The sequence below is a fragment of the Lontra canadensis genome, unplaced genomic scaffold (assembly GCF_010015895.1).
Source record: "Lontra canadensis isolate GAN:19392208 unplaced genomic scaffold, GSC_riverotter_1.0 scaffold36, whole genome shotgun sequence".
Lineage (NCBI taxonomy): Eukaryota > Metazoa > Chordata > Mammalia > Carnivora > Mustelidae > Lontra > Lontra canadensis.
In genome coordinates this window covers 17,957,093-17,982,570 of record NW_022631030.1, presented here as the reverse complement: position 1 = coordinate 17,982,570, position 25,478 = coordinate 17,957,093, and the positions used below count along the sequence as shown (strand labels likewise).

General features: G+C 40.8%; 1 protein-coding gene across 1 annotated transcript in view; it reads right to left on the bottom strand.

Moving 5' to 3' along the window:
- Positions 1 to 20,563: 20,563 nt before the first annotated feature.
- The window catches only part of LOC116874311 (beta-galactosidase-1-like protein 2), a 58,856-nt gene continuing 53,941 nt past the window's right edge, over positions 20,564 to 25,478 (bottom strand). The window contains exons 10-16 of the mRNA XM_032868980.1: positions 24,127 to 24,198; positions 23,538 to 23,625; positions 23,122 to 23,209; positions 22,635 to 22,746; positions 21,805 to 21,921; positions 21,631 to 21,694; positions 20,564 to 20,945 (exon numbers count right to left, since the gene is read on the bottom strand). Coding sequence (XP_032724871.1) covers positions 20,938 to 20,945; positions 21,631 to 21,694; positions 21,805 to 21,921; positions 22,635 to 22,746; positions 23,122 to 23,209; positions 23,538 to 23,625; positions 24,127 to 24,198 — 549 coding nt within the window. The 3' untranslated portion in view covers positions 20,564 to 20,937. The remainder of the gene's footprint in view (positions 20,946 to 21,630; positions 21,695 to 21,804; positions 21,922 to 22,634; positions 22,747 to 23,121; positions 23,210 to 23,537; positions 23,626 to 24,126; positions 24,199 to 25,478) is intronic.

The window sequence follows — 25,478 nt, the reverse complement described above, 5'->3', positions numbered from 1 at the left end:
TAAAGCCTCTGCCTTCGGCTCAGGTCATGATCCCGGGGTTCTGGGACCGAGCCCCGCATCAGGCTCTCTGCTCAGCGGGGAAGCCTGCTTCCTCCTCTCTCTCTGCCTGCTTCTCTGCCTACTTGTGATCTCTGTTTGTCAAATAAATAAAATCTTAAAAAAAAAAAAAAAAGAATGAAACGTCAATAACATCCCATGGTCTGGGACAGATGAACAAACATCATGAAGTGTTCTCATGATGAATTACTGCCTAGAACAGTAATGAAGGCTACTTGGGGCTCTTAGTTCCATTTCTGTAATAGGAAAAAAGAGTTTTCTACTCCACTTTGTCCCATCCCACTGTTCAAGTTCTGATTTACATATGCACAACCAATTAAAGCTTACTATCCCCTCTTAAAAATAAGCTAGTCTTTTTTTTCCCCCCAGAGCAATGAGTTCCACTCTTGCCATGCTCTTATTACAAGTGACCAAAGAAGCCAAAGGAGGTGGTGAGAGGCACCTGGGGCAGTCAATGTCCAAGTTCAAGTTTTTCAACGTGGGTCTTGGTTCTGACCAATATGAACTCTGAGACCATCCACTGAATTCAAAGAAAGCACAGTGTGGTCTGTATCCATCTGTCTTCTGAGACCGAACAGATACAAGGAAAAAAAAAAAAAAAAAGAGGTGGTATTATGCCATAAAAAAAGGGAAAGAAATGTTCTGTTCCTTCTCAAATTCTCCTGTTTCCCCAGCTCCTGAGTTCTGGGTACCTAGTTGCTGAGCCAAGAATAGAGCGGTATGGCTGTGTGGGACACATAAATGACTGATAATAGCCAGGTGAGCTGATTCCATGGAGGCTGTCTTTGGAGAGAATGGTAGCTCCCATACACGTTAAAAGACCTGTTTTGGGGGATCTCAGTCTTCTGTAGTGGTTTCACTCATTGAGATGATGATTTTACATGTTTTTTGAAACATGTAATTTTTTGAAACATGTTATCTGGATTGTTTTTTTCAATCCAGATAACATTCTTTTTTTATTGGTTTTAAAGCTAAAATTTAGTGACTCATCAGTTGCATATAACACCCAGTGCTCATTACATCAAATGACCTCTTTACTGTACATTACCCAATTATCTCTTACTCACTCTCACCTCGCCTCCAGCAACCCTCAGTTTGTTTCCTAGAGTTCAGTGTCTCTTATGGTTTTCTACCCTCTCAATTTTTATCTTATTTTATTTTTCCTTCCCTTCCCCTATGCTCATCTGTTTTGTTTCTTAAATTCCACATATGAGTGAAGTTGTACGGTATATGTCTTTCTCTAACTTATTTTCCTTGGCATAATACCCTCTAGCTTCATCCACATGGTTGCATATGTCAAGATTTCTTCATTATTTTGATGGCTGTGTAATATTTCATTGTGTACATGCAGCACATCTCCTTTATCCATTCACCTGTTGATGGAAATCTTTACATGTTTTGGCCATTGTGGACATTGCTTCATAAACATAGGGGTGCATGTGCCCCTTTGAATCATCAGATGTCTTTCTTTAGATGGAGTTGCTTCATGCACATGTGCATTGTTGTATGCGCGTGTAACACAAAGCCAGTACCTAGTAAATTGTATCTGTTTCCATAGAGGTATTTCATAATCTAGTCCTAAGGCATTATTCTTGATCCATTGGTCTGTGTAACGGTATTCAGTCTTTGCTCTATAGCCAAGAATACCATTTGAAATTCAGCCTACTGTGAAATAGTGCAGGTGAGGCTATTGGCAATTCCTCACCTCTAGGTTAGATGGCTGCAAATTATATTGGATATTTCCACCTAGGGACAAACTATTTCACCTGTGAACCAGGCTGTATTTTTCAGGTGTTAGATCTATAGACAAGGCCCTGATCCAGTAATATAATAAGCAAGGGTAACTTGGGGTGAGGAGAAGAACTGTATATGAAGGTGATACTGGTCATTGGGGCCAAGTGTAGCTCATAACAAGATGTTTCAATTTCATATCACACTGGAAATTTTTTTGTTTTTAAGATTTTATTTATTTATTTGACAGAGATCACAAGTAGGCAGAGAGGCAGGCAGAGAGAGAGAGGAGGAAGCAGGCTCCCCAATGAGCAGAGAGCCCGATGTGGGGCTCGATCCCAGGACTCTGGGATCATGACCTGAGCTGAAAGCAGAGGCTTAACCCACTGAGGCACTCAGGCGCCCCACAATGGAACTTTTTGGATTTTTTTTTTTTTTTACCAGATGGAAATTTAGTTATGAGGAGGAGGCAGGATGGTTGGAAGAGTAGGGAACCTCATTTCATCTGGTCCCTTGAATTTAGCTAGATAACTATCAAACCATTCTGAACACCCATGAAATCAGCCTGAGATGTAAGAACAAAATATCTGGAACTCTACAAGTAGAAAAGCAACTGCTTTTTTGCTAGGTAGGAAGTGCAAAGAAGTGAATCTGAGGGGAGGTATCAGAAGATGAAGGGGGTGGGGGAGATCCTCCATAAGCTGGCTACCAGAAAGTGATGTAACCCCGGAGGACAAAATCAGTACTCTTAGAAATCTGCCTCAGTGAAGGAGGCTCAGGAGATGAAATGGGCAGAATTCTAGGTGAGTCAGCATGGTCTCAGGACCTCTGGAGTCAGAACTTACAGGGATGCCTGAGCTGGTAGAATGCTAAAGCAGTGGAGTGTGGAAACTGGTTACCACCAGCAAGTCCAGGAAGGGGATCTCAGCTCAGGTTGTCAGAAACTTCAAGCTGGCCAAATCAGGTGACTGCTCTCTGCTAGGCATCCAGCAGTGGACTGGAACTCGGGGACCATCCACCAGCCCCTGGGAGCAGCAGAATGGGTATGCACATGATTTTGTGACTGCTCTCAGCCCTGAGGCCTTACAAAGGGCAGTAACTCGGGACCCTCAGACTCCTATGGGAGGATTGCTGTGGGCATGCACTGGCAGGAGTCTGTGGAGTTTGAAACACACAAACTGTCCCAGCAGGGTTACTGAACAATCTTTCAGCTCTGGGGCTGGAGATCAGGGTATGGGCATTTTTATTTTGATCCTCTACAGAAGCACAGAAAGACTTCAGGGAACAAAAGCCATAGAGAGAGCCAGCTTACATTGAGCCCAGCCTCCTGGCAAGGGGTGGTGCAACAGCACCCAGGCAAAGACACCTGAGATGCAGCACAAGACTGTAAAACTTCTGTGCTAGAGTGAAGTAGTATATAGAACTCAAGGACTTTTCTCTTGATTCATTTATCTTTCAGGCTAAAATTATCTATTTCTTTTTTTTCTTTTTCTTTTTTCCCTTTACAACTAGTTTAGTTTTTTCAACTCTTTGTTTTCAAGTCGCTTTTTAACTTTTATTTTTTACATCTTCATTTGATAGATATATGCTTCATTTATGGCCTTTTTTCATTCTATTCAATTTTATTTTTGTATATATATAAGTTTTGCTCTCTTTGCAATTTTGGGATTTAGTGTCTTTTAACAACAGACCAAAATTCACTCAGGCACAAGTGGATCATCCTGTTTTGTCCACCCTGTGACACCCTGTAATGTCACCCTGTGACATTATAGTCTCTCTTTACCCCCCACCCCATGTTTTGTTTTGTCTTTGTTGGCTTTTCTGTTTTGGTTCCTGATCTCTTCAGATTTGTATAGTGTGTATTTTGCTTGGGTCATAGTTGATATTTTTGATTCTGTTCACTCACTCACCCATTTTTCTCTTGGAAAAATCATTACAAGGAAGAATTCACAACAAAAGAAAGAACCAGAGGTAATGTTCTCTACCACAGATCTTATCAACATGGTTATAAGTAACATGTCAGAGATGGAATTCAAGATAACAATTATAAAGTTAATAGCTGGGCTTTAAAAAAAAAAGCATAAAAGAAACTAGAGAATCTAATCAGGCCAAAATGAAAAATCTATAACTGAGATGCAGTCTAAATTGGATGTTCTAAGAGCTAGAGTGAGAAGCAGAAGAGAGAGTAAGTGATCTAGAAGACAGGTTGATGGAAAGGAGGTTGATGAAAAGAGAGAAGAACAACTAATAACCCATGAAGAGAGCTTCGAGGTATCAATGGTGCCATGAAATGTACCAGCGTCAGAATTATTGGGGTGTCTGAGGGTGAAGCAATAGAGAGAGGGCCAGAAGGGTTATTTGAGCAAATCATAGCTGAGGACATCCCTGATCTGGGGAAGGAAACAAGCATTTATGTCCAAGAGGTAGAGATGACTCCTCCCAAAATAAATAAAGATAGAGCAACATCCTGACATTTAATAGTGAAACTTGCAAATTTCAGAGAAAAAGAGAATCCTGAGAGCACCTCAAGACAAGAGGCTAACCTACAAAGGGAGGATCATCTGCTATTAGAACATCAGGCTAACATCAGACCTATCCACAGAAACCTGGCAGGCCAGAAAGGACTGGAATGATATATTCAGGGAACTAAATGGGAAGAATATACAGCCAAGAATACTTTATCCAGCAAGGCTGTCATTCAGAATGGAAGGAGAGATAAAGAGCTTCCAGGACAGACAAAAACTGAAAGAATATGTGATCACCAAACCAGCCCTGCAAAAAATATAAGGGAGATCCTGTAAGCAAAGAGAGAGCCCGAGAGTAACATAGACCAGAAAGAAACAGAGACAATCTACAGAAACAGGGACTTTACAAGCAACACAATCACACTAAATTCATATCTTTCAATAGTTACTTGGAATATAAATAGGCTAAATGCTCCAATCAAAAGAAACAGGGTATCAGATTGGATTAAAAAAAGGAAGCCCCATGCATATGCTGTCTAGAAGAGACTAATTTTAGACCTAATGACACCTCCAGACTGAAAGTGATGGGTGGAGAACCATTTACCATGTTAATGGACCTCAAAAGAAAGCTGGATTGACAATCTTAATATCAGACAAATTAGATTTTAAGCAAAAACTATAATAAGAATGAAGAGGGACACTATATCATACTTAAAGGGTCTATCCAATAAGAAAATCTAACAATTGTAAACATATATGCCCCGAGCATGGGAGCAGCCAATTATATAAACCAATTAATAACCAAAGTAAAGAAACACATTGATAATAATACATTAATAGTAGGGAACTACTACTCACTACAATGGACATATAATCTAAGCAACAATCGACAAAGAAACAAGGGCTTTGAATGACACACTAGACCAGATGGACTTCACAGATAGATACAGAACATTCCATCCTAAAGCAACAGAACACTAATTCTTCTTGAGTGCACATAGAACTTTCTCCAGAATAGATCACATACTAGGTCACAAATCAGGTATCAACAGATACCAAAAGACTGGGATTATTCCCTGCATATATTTAGACCACAGTGCTTTGAAACTTGAACTCAATCATAAGAAGAAATCTGGAAGGAACTCAAACACTTAAAAGTTAAGGAACATCCTACTAAATGGGTCAACCAGGAAATTAAAGAGTTTTAAAATTCATGGAAACTAATGAAAGTGAAAACAGATCCATTCAAAACCTTTGGGATACAGCCTTTGCTGTAAGGAAGTCATTGCAATACAAGCCTCTCTCCAAAAATTAGAAAAATCTCAAATACACAAGCTAACCTTACACCTAAGGGATCTGGGGGAAAGAACAGCAAATAAAGCCTAAACCAAGCAGGAGAAGAGAAATAATAGAGATTAGAGCAGAAACCAATGAAGTAGAAATCAGAAGAATAGTAAAAGAGATCAACAAAACTAGAAACTGGTTCTTTGAAAGAATTAATAAGATCAATAAACCTTTAGCCAGACTTGTCAAAAAGAGAAAGGTCTTGAATTAACAAAATCATGAATGAAAGGGGAGAGTTCCTGACCAACACCGAGAAAATACAGACAATTTTAAGAACATATTATGAGCAACTATATACCAAGAAATCAGGCAATCTGGAAGAAATGAATGCATTCCGGAGAAGTATGAACTACCAAAACTGAGACTGGAAGAAATAGAAAATCTGAACAGACCAATAACCATCAAGGAAATTATAAATACAGCAAGAAAGCAGTAATCAAAAATTTTTCAAAACACAAGAGCCCAGGGCTAGATGGCTTCCCTGGGGAATTCTACCAAACATTTAAGGAAGAAATAATACCTATTCTACTGATGATGTTTCAAAAAATAGAAAGGGTAGAGAAAACTTCCAAACTCATTCTATAAGGCCAGCATTACCTTGATCTCAAAACCAGACAAAGACCCCATTAAAAAGGAGAATTACAGACCAATATTCCTGATGGACATGGATTCCAAAATACTCACCAAGATACTAGCCAATAGGGGCGCCTGGGTGGCTCAGTGGGTTAAAGCCTCTGCCTTCAGCTCAGGTCACGATCCCAGAGTCCTGGGATCAAGCCCCGCATAGGGCTCTCTGCTCAGCAGGGAGCCTGTTTCCTCCTCCCTCTCTCTGCCTACCTCCCTTCCTACTTGTGGTCTCTGTCAAATAAATAAATAAAATCTTTAAAAAAAAAAAAAGATACTAGCCAATAGGATCCAACAGTACATTAAAAGGATCATTCACCACAACCAAGTGAGATTTATTCCTGGGCTGCAGGGGTGGTTTAACATTCACAAAGAAATCAACATGATGGATCACATTAATAAAAGAAAGGACAAGAACTATATGATCTCTCAATTGATGCAGAGAAAGCATTTGACAAAATACAGCATCCTTCCTTGATTAAAACTCTTCAAAGTGTAGGGAGCATACCTTAATATAGAGAAGCCCACAGTGAATATCATTCTCAGGGGTGAAAAACTGAGAGCTTTCCCCCTAAAGTCAGGAACATGACAGGGATGCCCATTCTCACCGCTGTTGTTCACTATACTACTAGAAGTCCTAGCCTCAGCAATCAGACAACAAAAAGAAATAAAATGCATTCATATTGGCAAAAAAGTCAAACTCTTACTCTTTGCAGATGACATGACACTTTATGAGGAAAACCCAAAAGACTGCACCCCAAAATTGTTAGAACTCATACAACAATTCAGCAAAGTGGCAGGATATAAAAATCAATGCACAGAAATCACTTGCATGTCTATATACAACAATGTGACTAAAGAAAGAGAAATCAAGGAATCGATCCCATCTACAATTGCACCAAAAAATCATAAGATACCTAGGAATAAACCTAACCAAAGAGTAAAGGATCTGTACTCTAAAAACTACAGATCACTTAGGAAAGAGATTGAGGAAGACACAAAGAGATGGAAAAACATTCCATGCTCATGGATTGGAAGAATAAGTATTGTTAAAATGTATGTGCTACCCAGCAATCTACTCATTCAATGCAATCCCTATCAAAATACCATGGACATTTTTCACAGGGCTGGAACCAGAAAAGACCCTGAATAGCCAGAGGAATGTTGAAAAAGAAAACCAAAGTGGGTGGCATCACAATGCATGACTTCAAGCTACATTACAAAGGTCTGATCATCAAGACAGCATGGTACTGGCACAAAAACAGACATATAGCTCAGTGAAGCAGAATAGAGAACCCCAAATGGCCCTTAAACTCTATGGTCAACTAATCTTTGACAAAGCAGGAATAACTATCCAATGGAAAAATGACAGTTTCTTCAATAAATGGTGCTGGGAAAATTGGGCAGCCACATGCCAAAGAATGAAACTAGACCATTTTCTAACACCACACACAAAGATAAATTCAAAGTGTATGAAAGTCTGAAATGCAAGAAGGAATCCATCAAAATCCTAGAAGAGAACGTAGACAGCAACCTCTTCGACCTCTTCAACTTCTTGCTAGACATGTCTCCAAAGGCAAAGGAAACAAAACCAAAAATGAACTCTTGGGACTTCATCACAATAAAAAGCTTCTGCACAGCAAAGGAAACAGTCAACAAAACTAAACGGTAACCTATGCAATGGAAGAAGATATTTGCAAATGACATAGCAGATAAAGGGCTAGTATCTAAGATCTATAAAGAACTTATCAAATTCAACACCCAGAAAACAAAATAATCTAGTGAAGAAATGGGCAGAAGACATGAACAGCCATATCTCCAAAGAAACATATAAATGACCAACAGATATGAAAAAAATGCTCCACATCACTTGTTATCAGGGAAATACAAATCAAATACAAACCAAAACCACAATGAGATACCACCTCATACCAGTCAGAATGGCTAAAATTAACAAGACAGGAAACAACAGATGTTGGCAAGGATGCAGGAAATGTTGAACCCTCCTACACTGTTGGTGGGAATGCAACAGTGATACAGCCACTCTGGAAAACAGTCTAGAAGTTCCTCAATAAGTTAAAAATAGAAATATCCTATGATCCAGCAATTGCACTACTGGGTATTTACCCCAAAGGTACAGATGTAGGGAAATGAAGGGGCATCTGCACTCCAATGTTCATAGCAGCAATGTTTGTGGAATAGCCAAACTGTGGAGGGAGCCGAGATGTCCTGTAACAGATGAGTGAATACAGAAGATGTGGTTTATATATACGATGGAATATTACTTAGCCAGCAGAAAGGATAATACTTACCATTGACATCGACGTGGTTGGAACTGGAGGATATTATGCCAAGAAAAATATGTCAGTCACAGAAAGACAGTTATCATATGGTTTCATTCATGTGTGGAATATAAGAAATAGTGCAGAGGATTATAGGGGAAATGAAGGAAAACTGAATGGGTAGAAATCAGAGAGGGAGGCAAACCATGAGAGACTCTTGACTCTGGGAAATAAACTGAAGGTTGCTTAAGGGGAGATGGGTGGTAGGATGGGGCAACTAGGTGATAAGCATTAAAGAGGGTACATGATGTGATGAGCACTGAGATTATATAAAACTGATGGATTATTGAACACTACATCTGAAACTAATGTTGTACTATATGGTGGCTAATTGAATTCAATTTTTTAAAAAAAGAAATCTAGTGATGAGAGGACCCTTTTCTTTTTTTTAAAGATTTTATTTATATATTTGAGAGGGAGAAAGAGAGCACAAGTAGGGGGAGGGGCAGAGACAGAGGGAAAAGCAGACTCCCCACTGAGCAGGGAGCCTGACCTGGGACTTCATCCCTGGACACTGGGACCGTGACCTGAGACAAAGGCAGACGCTTAACTGATTAAGCCACCCATGCGCCCCATGAGAGGACCAATTTCTAGATGAAAATGCTGGGTCAGATAGTCATGACTGTTCTGTGAGGCAACCTGTCTTCCATAGCTTCTCAGAAAAAGGAGGAAGTTCTCAAACCCCAAAGCATAGAGACTGATGATGCCAGTGGAGCCTTATTTCAAAGGTTCCAATTGGCTCTGAAGTGGCCACAAATAATACTTGGAATTCTGTGGAGAGATAGGCGATCTGGGGCAGGAATGGATTACTCTCTCCCAGATTACTTAAAAGGCTCTTGGCTGTAGGGAGTCCCAGTGAAATTTGGCCATCTGTCTAGTGACTGATGATAGTTGCATTAAGGAAATTTCCTAATGTGAGATGTATTGTCTAGAATTTTTCAAGGAGACCAATCAAGTGCTAGGCTTTTTCCTCTGTAGTTAGTGGCTAAAGGACCACCAGTTTATCTTTAATTGGGTGTAGAATTTCTCTTCAGGCTACAGCCCAAAGATTTTACCTAAGATGATTGCTTAAGAAGTTGGGTCTTGGATTTTGTCTTCATTCAATCTCCATTCTTTCTCAGTCAGCTGTGCTTGGGTGCCATGTAATGTTTGTGGAATGTGATAATGAAGAATGCTTTCTCTTTTTTTTAAAGATTTTATTTATTTATTTGACACAGAGAGAGAGATCACAAGTAGGCAGAGAAGCAGGCAGAGACCCCGCTGAGCAGAGAGCCCGATGCGGGGCTTGATCCCAGGACCCTGAGATCATGACCCGAGCTGAAGGCAGAGGCCTAACCTTCTGAGCCACCCAGGTTCCTCTGAAGTATGCTCTCTTAAGGACCATAAATAGAAAGCCTATCTTTGTTCCCCCACTCCCTCAATGGCCACTGCCCCAAATGGGCAAATCCAAAAGACACTCCACTCATTTATCTTACTGGCCTGTATGTATACTCGCCTACAGTGCAGCTTCCTTGTCTTTGCTCTCTGATTATCTGTTTTGAGAAATGTCACCCAGTGGACATCAGTCATTAGGTCAGGATGTTGCAGCTTTAAGGCACAGAGTGCACTGGGACAGGTTGTGGGATATATGGGAAAACAAGTCTGCCTGAGCCTGCTCAGACCAGTTTTCCATGATCTTTAATACTTGGGTAGCATTTGTTCCACATTTTAAGCTCCTATGACAGGCTTGAATGCCTCTGTGCTCAGAGTTCTTAAAGCAAAAGGGATGCATTTCCATTTTATTTATTTATTTGACACAGAAAGAGAGATCACAAGTAGGTATAGAGGCAGGCAGAGAGAGAGAAGGAAGCAGGCTCCCTGCTGAGCAGAGAGTCTGATGCGGGGCTCAATCCCAGGACTCTGGGATCATGACCTGAGCTGAAGGCAGCAGCTTAACCCACTGAGTCACCCAGGTGCCCCGGGATGCATTTCCATTTTAAGACTAAAATAACAGCTCACTCAAAATCTGAACCACTAAAAGAAGGTTCTCTTTCCCTTCACTTTCTACATTTTAAATTATGTTAGGGTTTCCTGATGCCCACCCTACATAGCTTTTTAAAGTAATGGAACACCAGAAACTTCAGTCCAAATGGAAGCATATGCCAAGTGACAACTCTCTTGCATTTGTGGGGCTTGGGGTTTTTCAGTATTTGCTGTCTCTCTAGGATTCTTTGTAAACAAAATTTCTCCTTAGCATAATAAAAGTTAAAACTCTAGCATAAATTTTGCCACCATCAATATGTCTGTGAGATGTTCTGTTCCTTCCCTTTCCTGGGAGTCTCTTATGTTGTGTCTTGGCCAGAAATAGGAGACCCTGATTACATGTTTACAAGGAGCTAAATACAATTAAGTACTTATTTTGGAATTGCAACAACCCCACACTCTTCTTTCTCCTAATATTTGTTTTTCACACATGTATACAGAATCACTAATTGCAATGTCTTTTGCATATGCATTAAACTTTGAAATAAAAAATTCTACTTTTTGTGCATCTTATTTTTAAAAATTGTTAAAATTTAAAAAAATATGGCAGTTCCTGACTCCTGTTTCCTGGTAAGATCTAGACTAGCAAGTCTTCCAGCCCAGGCCAAAAATACGCAGATGTAATGACCAAGTTAGCTGGCCTGGTGTGGAAGGAAACAGTGGATCAGTGATAGAAAGGCAAGTATCAGCCTTTAAGGATGGAGTGGTGAGTGGGGCAGAGGAGAACATTTGCCTAGGGATTTCTTTTTCCCTTACTGCTCCAGCTTATTGCTACATTTTTGAAACTCTGGAGTTAAGAAAACAGTGGGATGCTGTTTTTCACAATTTTATTTTAGGAGAAAAGGTTTCAAATGTAGCATTTTATAATAGCAGTTTAATGTGGTGGTCCCTTGATGTTCCAGGGTTGCACTGAGTCAACAGCTGTTTTTCTGATGAAGATTGTTAACCTCCCAGGTGCCATGCATTTGCCAGCCTTCTCTTGCTCTGGGACTCATTCAAAGCTTCTGGACATGAGTTCTGTTAGGGATTAACACGCTGACAACATAGGTCCATTTCTGGGGACTGATCCTATTAGTGAATGTTGTAAGTATAAAGCTCTTAGGACAGTACCTAGCATTTAATGAACACTGTACAAACATTTGCAATTATTGCTATGTATTTTAATAAGTGCCAGAATGAAACTTGCTTTCTTACTGGACCACATGAATTTTAGAATTACTCTGATAAATGCCATGAATTCTTGAGATTTTGGTTGGAATTACATAAGAGTGTACATTAATTAAACTTTAGGGACGCCTGGGTGGCTCAGTTGGTTGGATGACTGCCTTCCACTCAGGTCATGATCCCGGAGTCCCAGGATCGAGTCCCACATCAGGCTCCCAGCTCCACGGGGAGTCTGCTTCTCTCTCTAACCTTCTCCTCGATCATGCTCTCTCTCACTGTCTCTCTCTCAAATAAATAAATAAAAATCTTAAAAAAATAAACTTTAATAATATTAAGTCTTCCAATCTAAAAACATTGTATATATTTCTATTCATTAAGGTCTTCTTTTATGTATTTCAATTGAAGTTTGTATTTTTCTCTATAATAGTCTTGCCCATTATGTTAGGCTTATTTCCAGAAAGTTTATAGTTTTTGTTGCTATCATGAATGTTAGGTCCATGATCAAAGGATCGAGACTGATACAAAGCAAAGGTCAAGCAAAGCTTTATTTCGTGCCAAGCATCGAGAATCAAACTGATCTGTCGGGGCTGCCTCTTACAGAGAGGGTGACCCCTCCCAGCCTCACAGACTAACTTTTATAGAGCAAAGGCCATGTGGTTGGGCCTGGCCACACACAGGTGGCCAATGAGATTGTAACACACAGAGAAAGCTGCACAGTCATGCTAGGTCACACACGGGTGGCCAACTGAATTACAATTCACCCCATAGTAGCTATTCGAACTAACCTATCACCTTGGTCAGAATTGGCACCCAAAAGGTGCCCAAAAGTCGGGGCCCATACTCCTTGGTAGCTAGGGAGACAGTATGCGTGCCCCACTGATTGGATGTCTCCACCTGGCCCGACTCATCCCTGTATTCGGGCTGTTATCTCCACCTGACCTGACCCACCCTTGTATTTGGGCTCTGTTATCAGGGACTGGTCGACAATATTTTACTGGTGTCCCAGACTTGCTTTTAAGTAAGTTCCCCTTGGGGGGAGGGGGGCAGGGTCAGTTTAAGTTTTACTGCATAAACAACAAAATCACTGTTTAACCGAGATGAAATCACTCTGGCTAAGTAGGCCCTTACATGAACAGTATCTTTTTTTTTTTTATAACATGCTATAATTGGTGCTTGCTGGTGTGTGGGCTCTCGATTAGTTCTTCTATTTCAACCTTGAGTCCAATAACTTATTAATTTCTAAGAGTTTGTCAATGGATTCTCTCGAGTTTTATATAGAGATGATCAATTACAGTTCTGCATTTTATATTTCAGTGCTTTTTTCTATGTATTATTTTTGTCGTTGTTGTCTTGTTGGCTAGGACTGCCAACAGAATGTTGATAAACGGTAATAGCGGAGCTCCTATATTTCGGCAGAATTTAATGTGGCTATCTCTCCATAAGATATTTGGTAGAAGGTTGTAGATAATATTGATCGTCAACCTGATGAGAGTTAAGTCTAATGACCTGAGGCCCTTTGCCTTCCAACTAAATCATGTTCTGTTAGCAAGGAAGAAAGGGAAGAGACTATTGAATAGACAATAATTTTGCTGTCATTATAACCAATAAACAATACCAAAAAAAAAAGGAAAATAAGATTAAGATGTTAAAAAGTAGACAGAAACCATCAGAGTTTGCAGATAAAACATTTAAAGGACAATTGACAAACTTACAAGTGAGGAGTTTTAGGAAGGTGACATGGATATCTAGGCAATTTGTGTCTACTAGAAACAATGATTCTCAAACCTAGCTGCAAAACAGAATCATCTAGAAAGCATTTTAAAAAACTCTGTGTCCACCAGAATATCTAAAACAAGTTTGGAAAAATAACAAAATTAGAAGACTCAAGTTTCCTGATTTTAAAAACTTCACAGAAAGCTACAGTGATCAAGATAGTGCAGTACTGGCCTAAAGATAGACACAAAAGTGAATGGAATAGAACTGACAGTCCAGCAATAAATTCATACATTCATGGTCAATTAATTTTTGGCAAAGTTTCCAAGACAATTTCAACAAATGGTTGGAGAGGAGACACATGGATATTCTTGTGCGAAATAATGAAATTGGACCCCCAAAATTAACTCAAAATTTATTAGAGACCTAAATTTAAGAGTTCAAACTACAAAACTCTTAGAAAACATAGAATTAAATTCTTTGTAACCTTGAGTCAGGCAGTAGTTTCTTAGATATAAATGACATTAAGCATGAACAACAAAAGAAAAAATAGATATGTTGGGCTCCATTAAAATTAAAATGTATGGTGCTTCAGATGATACTATCAAGAAAATGAAAGAGCACCTAGGTGGCTCAGTCGGTTGAATGTCTGACTCTTGGTTTCAGCTCAGGTCATAATCTTACAGGTCGTGAGATCAAGTCCTACATTGAACTCATGCTATGCACTGAGTCTCCTTGGGATTCTTTCCCTCTTCCTCCCACCTCCCTCCCCAGGTGCACAAGTATGCACACTCTCACTGTCCAAAATAAATAAATAAATCTTTTTTAAAGAAGAAAGGGGGGCACCTGGGTGGCTCAGTGGGATATGCCTCTGCTTTGGCTCAGGTCATGATCCCAGGGTCCTGGGTTCGAGCCCCATATCGGGCTATCTGCTCATCAGGGAGCCTGCTTCCCCCTATCTCTCTCTGCCTGCATCTCTGCCTACTTGTGATCTTTGTCAGGTAAATAAATAAAATCTTTAAAAAGAAGAAGAAGAAGAAGAAGAAAGAAAAAGAAAATGAAAGAAACCCCCAGAATGAGAGTAAATATTTGTAAATCATATATCTGAAAAAGGACTTGTATCTAAAATATACAAACTCATAATGCGTCAATTAAAAAATAAATCAAATTTTAAAAAAGATTAAGGGTATGTCAAAAGATTTGAATAGACATTCCTCCAAAACATGTAAACAAATGGCCAATAACCATGAAAAATGCTCCACATTGTCATTCATTATCATCATAACATTAGGGAAGTACAAATCAAAACTACATTGAAGTACCACTTCACAAACACAGGGATGACTAAACCAAAATGATAGTTAATGATGTTAGTGAGGACATTAAAATATTGGGACCCTCATATATTCCTGGTGGGACTGTGAAATGGTACAGCTACCTTGGAAAAGAGTTTGGCAGTTCCTCAAGAGGTTAAACATAAAATTACCATATGACCCAGCAATGCTGCTCCTAGGAGAATACTCAGGAGAAATGAAAATACATGTCCACACAACAACTTACACATGAATATTTAGAACAGCGCTGTTCATAATATCCCAAGAGTGGAAACAACTCAAGTGTCCACCAACTGATGAAAGGATAAACAAAATGTGGTCTATTCATACAACGGAATATTCTTCAACCGAAATAATGAAGGAAATTCTTTTTTAAAAATATTTATTCATTTATTTGAGAGAGAGAGAGAAAGCATGACCCAGAATGAGCGCAGGAGGAGGAACAGAGGGAGATGAAGAGAGGATCTCAAGCAGCCTCCATGCTGAGCACGGAGCCTGATGCAGCACTCAATCCCAGGACTCTGAGATCATGACCTGAGCTCAAATCAAGAGTAAGGTGCTTAACCGACGGCACCACACAGATATCCCATGAATGAAATTCTGACACATGCTATGGCATGAATGAACCTTGAAAACATTACGGTAAGTGAAAGAAGCCAGTCACAAAGACTGCATATTGTAGGATTCTATTTACATGAAATGTCCAGAAGAGGCAAATCCATGAAGACAGACAGTAGACTAGTGGTTGCCAGGAGCTGGGAGAGGGAGGAAATGGGGAGTTGGTGCTAATGGGTATGGGGACTATGAAAACATTCTAGAGTCAGGTGGTAGTGATGGCTGAATAACTCTGAATATATTAAAAGCCACTAAATTTTAGACTTTAAAAGGATTAATTTTATATTATCTTATGTTTTCTGTTGTGTTACGTTTCTTCCATAAAACTGTTATTTAAAAAGAGAAAGAGAAAAAAAGAATGATGTGAGCCTGTCACATGAAGGAAAACAACTAACAGTACTTGCTAATGAAAAAAACCTCAAACTTTCAATTAAAAATTAGTATTTTGGAAAACTTGTATCCACCACCAGTAGATTGACAGCTCCTCAAATCTTGAAAGACTTTTCCTATGATGATGGTGGTGATGTTAATAACTATGGATTTTTTTTCAATTATCATATGGTTTCACTCATATGTGGAATATAAGAAACAGCACAGAGGATCAGAGGGGAAGGGAGGGAAAATGGAATGGGAAGTCATCAGAGAGGGAGACAAACCATGTGAGACTCTTAACTATTGGAAACAAACTGAGGGTTGCTGGAGGGGAGACAGGTAGGGGGGATGGGGTAATAGGGTGATGGGTATTAAGGAGAGCACATGATGTGATGAGCACTGAGTGTTAAACAAAATGATGAATATGAATTATTGAACACTACATCTGAAACTAATGATGTACTACTATATGTTGGCTAATTGAATTTAAATTAAAAAACAATGACTGGATTTTTTTCTATTGGATGATGAAATATGTCAATATTTTGAAGATTGGAATAATTCTGTGCCCCAATGCATGATGTTACCAGGTCATTCATGCCTGAGTGAAAGATCCATGCCAAGTCAGATAATGGATTCAATAAACGTCTTGAACTCAGTTAGTTCAAGACGTTTATATGATTTTAGATTCCACATCTCTACTAATCTTTAAGAAACTACTTCTTGTAACATTTTGGTGTAGCACCAAAGAATATCCAAAATAATTTCCTGTGAAGACTGTTAAAATACTTCTCCTTTTTCCAGTTGCGTATCTGTGTTAAGCTGGATTTTCTTCATATGCTTCAACAAAAACAACATAATGCAGTGGATTGAATCTAGAAGCACATATGAGAATCCAGGTATCATCTATTTAGCCTAAAGACATTTGCCAAAATGTAAAACAATGATATATTTCTCACTGAACTTTTAAAGTATGCTTTAAAAATTTTTAATAAAAAAATGAGTTTATTGAATTTATTTTTAAGTGAATTAATAATTAAATATTTTTTAAAAACTTGATATCTACACTATATTCCAGACCTATCAAATCAAATCCTTTGGAGGTGGGACCTAAACATTATTTTTATAAACTTCCCCAGATGATTCCAATGTATAGACAAGTTTAGAATTAGTGCTCTAGAGCAATGTTCTCAAGTTTTGGTGTTTATCAGCATCACCTGGGGAACTTGGTAAGACTAGGAGTTGTAGGCTTCATGCTATTTCAGTAAGCCTGGACCACTGTATTTTTTATTAGTTCTCCAGGTGAGCTGATAACACACCAAGAGTGAAGAACCACTATCATACAGGTCAAGAGCATTAGGCCCCTTTCTTAAATCTATTTGGATCCTGGACCTGTTATTTGACGTAATGTCTTCTTTCCAGAAGATGTGGGTTCACTCTTCCTTTTCATGGGTTTCAGTAAGCAAAGTATCAAGAGGAAATGCCCTGCTTTTACTGAAAGGACTCTTACTGCAAGTGGTGTAATCAAGCAGAAATGCCCCCCAGCTCCTGCGGGGACTGCTGCCTGTCCTGTCTCCCTGAGGAGCCTCCCTTCCAGTCTGTGCTGCACAGTCATGGAGGGTCTGTCGCTGAGTCTAGGGGCAAGAGCTACTAAAGTGAACTCAGAGGATGGTGCTCTGATGGTTAGGTGACAAATGAATCTACCACACCTGTCTCCAGAATACAAAGTTCTCTATTGGGTTGGTTTTATCTTCAGAATTTGGATGACTGCCACTCAGGATTTCTCCTGGTTTGTCAAACCCATGAGACCTTTGCTCATCCAAATATTAGTAGGTCAGGGATGGGAGTCCGTTATCAGCTAGATTTCAGGTGTCAGGGAGAGGCTGGGCCTGGCTGCAGATGGCTGTGACCTTGATGATGTTATACTGGCATAGCAATGGAGAGCTATCGCCTGAGGGACAGCAAGTTTACAGAGGGTAACAAGCATAAAGACCCTCCGGGCCCCATGTTGATTAACTTTCTCTCCTTCCACGGATTTGTCAAAAACTGAGCAGAGCTTGTATTCCTGCATAAATTTAGGTTGCTGAGAGAGAGAAAGGACATCTAGAAACCAGCTAAGTGTTTAGCAGAATGGTTTCAGGTGCTCCACTCCCTTCCCAGACAGATTTGTGTTCCTAAGGCTAGAAGTGTAGGAAGCTTATGGACAGAAATATTGTCTACTATACAAAGACATCTGTATTATATAGGAGAGGACAGACTTCTCTGTCAGTCCTCAACCTCTTCAACCTGCCCCTAGAAGAACAGAACAGGCACTTAGTCTTCCTGTTTGAGCTTTTTGACAGAATCTAGGTGAAAATATTCAGTGTCACTAAATTTTGCTTGAGTATCTCAGTGTTTAACACTGATGGACCCTAAAGATACAACAATTAAAGAAGGACAAATATTCACATAGCAACTCACTTGGATAGAGAAATTGCATTTAGGCTATTCATTAACCTGGTATTTCACCCAAGGCACTAACTTCTGGTTATCTGGGGGAAAAAATAACATTAAATCACCGTTAAAGCTTCTTCCAGTAAGATAGCATAGACTAGGTAAGAATATTTGACTGGCCTAAGTGTTGTCTATATTACCTGGGATCTTAAGGAATAATGAAGACCAGACACCAGTAATGCGCTGTGCCTCTTATAGCAACACACCATATTGTGCTTATTTATAGAGGTAAAGGGATAATATTTGTAAAAATGTCATGTGATTTTTCTTTTCAGTCTATCCCCTATAGGACTTTAACCCCAGTTTACACTAGGAATCCATTAATCTATGAGGATATTAGTTAGAATTTCTTTCAAAAGTAGTATAAAACAGAATAAGCTGTTTCTGTCATTCAGAACTAGGATTATGCAGAAGAAAAACAGAGTCATAGACTATTATCTTGAAGGAAGATTTCCCAGATTCTGTCATCGTTGCCTTTTATTTATTTTTTTTTAAATTATTTATTTATTTAACAGAGATCACAAGTAGGCAAAGAGGCAGGCAGAGAGAGGAGGAAGCAGGCTTGCTGCTGAGCAGAGAGCCCGATGCGGGACTCAATCCCAGGACCCCTGGGATCACGACCTGAGCCAAAGGCAGAGGCTTTAACCCAACTGAGCCACCCAGGCACCCCATCGTTGCCTTTTATTTATAAAAGTTTAATCCCCAAGGCTCCCAACTTCTAGCTCTTTCCTGTGAGGTAGGGAAAGCACCACTTCTGACTAGGAGAACCTGGTATGCTCTATAGGAGTGTTTCTCTCCTGGAGGGATTTTTGCCTCTAGAGGAAATCTGAGTAGTATCTGCACACATTTTGGTTGTCATAACTAAGAGGGTCGTGCTACCAGCATGTAGTGCATAGAGACCGGGGATGCTGTTCAACATCCTGCAATATTCTGGCAGCCCCTGCCACACAGACTTATCTGGCCCAAAAGAGTAACAGTGTTGAGACAGGCTGAGATCCTGCTCTATGACAACGATGCACAAAGTGTGGTCCTCAGACCAGCATTATTGCCATCACCTAGGAACTTGGTAAAAAAGCAAATCCTCAGGCCCCCTACCTAAGAACTACTGAACTAGAAATTCTGGGAAAGGAGACCAACAGTCTGTGTGTGTTTTTTTTTTTTTTAATATTTTATTTATTTACTTGACAGACAGAGATCACAAGTAGGCAGAGGCAGGCAGAGAGAGAGAGATAGGGAAGCAGGCTCTCCACTGAGCAAAGAGCACGATGCGGGGGTTCAATCCCAGAACCCTGGGATCATGACCTGAGCCGAAGGCAGAGGCCTTAACCTCTGAGCCACTGAGCCACCCAGGCGCCCCAGCAATCTGTGTTTTAACAAGCCCTCCAGGTGATGCCCACACTAAGGCTTGTGCTCTATGGAAGTCAGAGGCTATGATACAGGACCACTGATACTTTCCAGTTCTGGGTTATGGTGAGAGGAGAAGCAAGAGATAGAGGAAAGAAGCCTTGTTGCCAGCTTGCTCTTTCCTCCTTGGCAGGTTTGAACTGAGAGATGTGGTGGTGGGATGGAAAGGGAAGGAAACATCAAGCAGGGAGATCATGCTCTCCAACCTCCTTGGGCTATGGAAGTCCTGGTCCACATGGGTGCTGCTGGTCCCCTGGCTTTTGCAGATGCAAAGAGTGGACTCAGGATCTTGATTCTAGGAGGAATGCAGCCTCTTGTACAACTGGCCTGAAATCTGGCTGTGATTCCTTATGGTCTTGGCTTGGAAGTCTCGATAGCCCTTGATGCAATGACAACTCACCTCATGGTGACCCACTCTCCCAAGCTTCCTGGAAGCCTGTCAGCTAACCCCAGGGCCAGTTTATACCATGCCGAAATTTGCAGCAGCTTTAGAAAGTAAAGCTCCACAGATCTCCCCTTTGCCTGTCCAGACAGTTGATGCATCTCCAACACTTAAATGGCTCCCTGTGCTCTCACTATGGCTCAAAAGGTTTGCAGCACCCAGAGGACTGGGAGAACAACATGGACTCAAGAAGAGTAGCATATCAGGTACCAAAGGTGGTAGTCAGGTGGTGGGTAAAGAATAATAAGGTGACAAGGAGGCACCAGACCAGGCAGTTGCTGTCATGAGTCTCAAAGAAGCAGGGCTTTCCCCTGACTATAGAAAAGCCAGTGGTATGGTATGGAATAAGAACTGGAGGGTAAAAGGAAAATACCTTTTTTTTAAAAAATACATTGAAAACACAGAGTATATGAACTGCATTAATGTTTACATGTTTACATTTTATTCGATTTCTTCAAAAGATCACTTTTGCTTCAAATTTACATTTGTGCGGTCAAGTATTCTGAGCATCTCATTTTTTCAGCATTTTATTTGGTGGTCAAACAGCCTTTATTGTAGCAGTATGATAAAGGGTATGCACTAAGTAGGTCTATTTTGTAATGAGCATCAGAAAAAGGTTAGCTAACCTATGCCAAAAGAGGAACGTACTGGCAAATTAGGAAGAGGATGGTAGGCCCAAAGCAGGGATTGGTTGAGTGGAGAAGCCAGGGTAGTTTCAGCAATGGAGTTATCAGGATGGGTAGGTTACTCACAGCCCCACTGCTGAAGTGATTCATCTCAATCAATTTCATATATTATGTCACAACACTCAAGATTCAATATCCTGGAAAAGAAAGTCTGATTAGTCTACTGTACATCACATGCCCACCCTGGCAGGGAAGGACAGTTGCAGGTTGGAAGAAAGGGCAGTGTGATTATCAGTCCCACAAAGTCTCTAATGAAGGGAACAAGGGTGATTCTCCAAAAAGACCTCTGGATCCTACTACCAACATAAGGATCAGGAAAGCTGGGCATACAGACACCAATGGGCAGGCACAGAGACTCTGCAACCTTCTCACCTGTGGTGACTGGGCCATGCAGTCCCTCCCTTTGGCAACCTGAGAAATGGTACCAGGAAAAGTGCCTAGGAATGACCATACATGGCAGCACAAGAGAGAGCAGTAGGAAGCATATTTCAGAAAAGGCAAGAAGTGGAATATGTTGGGACCTTGGTTTACAATGAGGGAAGGATCCAGACAGCACACTGGAAACATCTGTAAGGAAGGGAGGCCCAGGGAGTTGGGTTAAGGCTGTTAAAGGAGTGAGCTAGTCAGGTCACTTGGAAATGGGAGGTGATGAATAGAGCTATACCAGGTAAAAGAGAAAACCTGGCTATCAAGCAAAGGCAGTGAGGAAGTGTTCAGGTTCCTGGGAGATGGTACATTCTGACTTCTTTATCTCTAGCTCAGTTAGAAAGACCCAGAAGGATTGACTGAGATGCTGCAAATTTACCCTCTTGAATATCATACCTAGACGAGATATGTTTGTGAAGTGGATTTCCAGGCCAGGTTTAAACTCCTCAAACACAATGATCTGTGAAGAGAAAGGAAGTGGGGTGGCCATGAGATTCAAGTTCTGACTCGTTGCAAGGCAAAGGCCAAATGAAGTGGACTGGGATGAGGGAGGTGTAGGGGGGACCTTACCTCATTTGATCCAGGACGAAGCCAGGGTCCTGGAAGGTAAAAGGTCTCCTGGGGACCTATATTCCAGTAGCGTCCCAGATTCTTTCCATTGATGAATATTACACCTTTTGTCCAGCCCTGAAAAAGATTGGAATGAAGGATTCAAGACCTGAGTTCTAGATGTAATGACACAAGGGTGAAGACACACACACCCCATAAACACATCTGATCACAGTCATGGATACACATAGATGGAGTGGATTACCACACATGACCTTAAATGGAAGGTTACCTGGAGAGGTCTATGTTATTGCCCCTGGCCTGGGGTTGGCTCAACACCTAGGCCTCAAGAAGGAAGGTACTGTTTTCTAACTCATCTGTCCCAAGTCAGGGAAGGGTCCTTTCATTGACCATCAGGCATTTACCAAAACATGCTGGGCCCCAAACAAAGTCTGAATTGTAGAATTTTGTGGTGGCTGTACATATGCATTAAAATCTCAACATCCCCACCACAGATTGGATGTGTGTTCTAAGGGGTTGAGGATCTCAATGTCTTGGATTATGTCTGGGGACAAGTGAACCACACTCACTAAATTCTTCATGTAGTAGATCCTACAGCTGTCTGCACTAGAACACACTACTTATGTCTCTGTTGCATTTGTTAAGCATCTACTCCTCATCCTTGTCAACACCAGGGAAGGGACAGCCTCCAGAATGCTGTGGAGTGGCTGATGTCCCAGGAAGCCTACATTTCCTTTCACAGGATAGGGCCCATGTACCAAGGAGCTTTTTCTCAAAGATCCTTTTCAGATGGGGGCAAGGGGAATAGGCAGGGGAGAAATATCACTAACCTCCATTTTTATGAAGGTGTCTCTGGGGTCATTACCTATTCTCAGGATACCAAGGAAGAAGGCAGGGCCCCGATGTTTGAATACAGCTGGTTTCCAGATGTTAGGAAGGTCCCTAAGAGGAAATCAAACACCAATGGAAGGGTCATGCCCTTCTTTGTGTGTCAGCTGTGATTTTTGAGGTAAGTCCCCTTTGTGCCCAAGCCTGGCATTCCTCTTATAGCATAGGCACATGCCTCTAAGGGGATATGATGCAGAAAAAACAAACAAACAAAAGATCAGCAGACCAGGAGTTGCATGAAGGAGGGGATGTTCATCACTCTGCCCCAGACAACTATGAAACTTGGGGTCATTTCCTTCAACACTGTGGGTCTCATCTCTCCTATCTGAAAACAAAGGAGGTTAATCTGCACGGTCTCTGAGCTTCTTTCCATCTCTAAATCAGAACCATCTTTGATCAATCACATTGAGTTGATGGTCTGGCACCCACCTTTGTATAAATTTAGTTTTCATATCCAAGCTATGGATTTTAAAATTTCTTAAAGGAGATTTGTTCAGGTAGATATCCCCAATTAAACCTACAAAAGAGGGAATAAAAGGAACATGAAGAAGGCAAGCAGGGATGTGAACACAGATGTAAACAGGTTGTGGCCAGGTCTCCCCCCGAAGGAAGATGTTTTCCTGCCTTTATCAAATGGAAGGTTTCTGCAAAATCTTACATAAGTTCTTCCTTCTGTTATACATGTACACTTCTTAGAGCATGCCTCTATGTCCAACATACAGCAGAGATACTGCTGTCCACTAAATCATACACCTGGCCATGACTGTCCAGCTTACAATAAGAGCAACGGAATTTGATGCCTCAAGGTCTCAAACTTCTCCACCCTTGGAAGGAAGGAGGCCTACCTTTTCTCTCCTTATTGATGTCCTGACCATAGGCAAGGCGGCCTTGATTCTCCACCAGGATCCTCAGTGTTGGGTTATCGTTGTAGACCTGTCCAAGATAGACGAGCCACAGTGGGTACCACTCAGAGAACTTTTCTGTAGACCTCTTAAGTCTTCTCTGAAACTCAGATGAGATTATAAGCAGGGTGACTGACAGACAGCAGGCCTCAAAAGCCTGCAGACCTCCAGCTCTGGGTCAAGTAAACCCTTAGGCTCTTGCCCTTCCTACTTACTCTACCCTCACCCTCACCCCCATACTAGGTCTTTCAGAAAACAGTCACTCGAACATTTCACTAGAGATTAGTGAAGCAGGTGACAAACCTAGAGCTTCTGAGCAGCAAATATCCAACATGTTGAAGTTCTGCTCAGCCAAAGCATAGACACTTGTACTTTAGAAACACATACAGCTCTCCTGCACCCCTGCTGGGCTCTTATGCTGGGAACATTTCAAAGAACCACGGAGGAGATAATAAGCTATCACAAGGTCAGTCCACGCTTACAATTAAGCCAGGGCACTGAAGTATTAGTTCATCAACACTAGATTATATACCATTTTCCTGGGAATAGTCAGCTGATCAGTGGAACGATCGAAGATGCCTAAAAAGTTCTCATCCAAAAACACCTGCCAAAGAAAGAGGAGAGCACCATTAGGTCCTCATAAGGAAAAGGATAAAATGGTCCTTAGGAAAGCAAAGAAAAGGCAAGTTCTAGGAGAAGGATTAACTCTGTCTCATAGAATATTACAAGCAGACTATGAGTTGACAAAAATACAACATATTCAAAGCAGTACAGTTGTGAGATGTGTGAGGCAAAGTCTGGAGAAGGATGTTCTAATACCAAATCTGGGCCTTGCTGTACTATAGGACAAGGAGGGAAAGAATAAAATTTTTAAAAGACCTGCAGGGAATGAGGGGAAAAGGAAGGTAGAGAATGAGTCTTGTGATTGAATGGATCTTGTGAAATGATGATCAAAGGGGAAGATGGGACTCCAGGCACAGGAGGCATCTGCCTGCCTTGCCTGCCTGGGTTCACTCTCATAATGGGTCCAGTCTTCCAGGTTTCCCCCGACCCTATCTGAAGAGGCTGCTGCCACCACTGTTTCTCACTTTAAGAATGACCTGGACATAAATCCTTTTCTTTTCTGTTATCTATTATACTGCTTCAGGCTCAGATAAGTCACCCAGAAGAATCTGCCCTAGCCATGCAGGACCACAGAAAGATAAAATTTGCCCCTTAGATTATTTGAGTCAGGTCATAATTTTCAAATGAAGTTTGACTAGGAAACTATAAAAATTAAAATCCACAGATATTAAAAACACAAATATTAATACTATATGAAATGCAGAATTTATATTTTAAGCTATTTAGAGTCTAATCACAAGGTTTATATACACTATAACCATTTGTTAAACACCTACTGAATGGCTGGAGCAAGGTGTCACCAAGCTTAACACCCAACTCTAGCCACTGAGGAACTCAGAGAGTGACACAAATAAATTTTTAGGATACTCCACAATAGCTAACATGGAACTGTAGGAAGAATGCCACGGAAGCACAGGGAAGAAAGTGACAAGTCCTGATCCACAGCCAAGTCCAGGCTATTTGGTGAAAATGATGACAGGGGACTGGGAAAAATTAATGGAAGACTGTAGACAGGGGAAAAGGCATGCTGAGAATTTTACCTTGGGAAGGAAACTGGTGCCACTGTGAGGGAGGGATTTGACATGGAGGAGGGGAAAGGTGAGCTATCTGAAAAAGGAAGATTGGTTATGAGATTTTAATAGTAGTAGAGGCAAGATAGAAAGAAACTTCTAAAGCCATGGTGGCATAGAGTTCGAGAGAAGACCCACTGAGTCATATTGCAGCAAGCATGTCCCAGCTGAGAATAAGGTATGGAGAGAG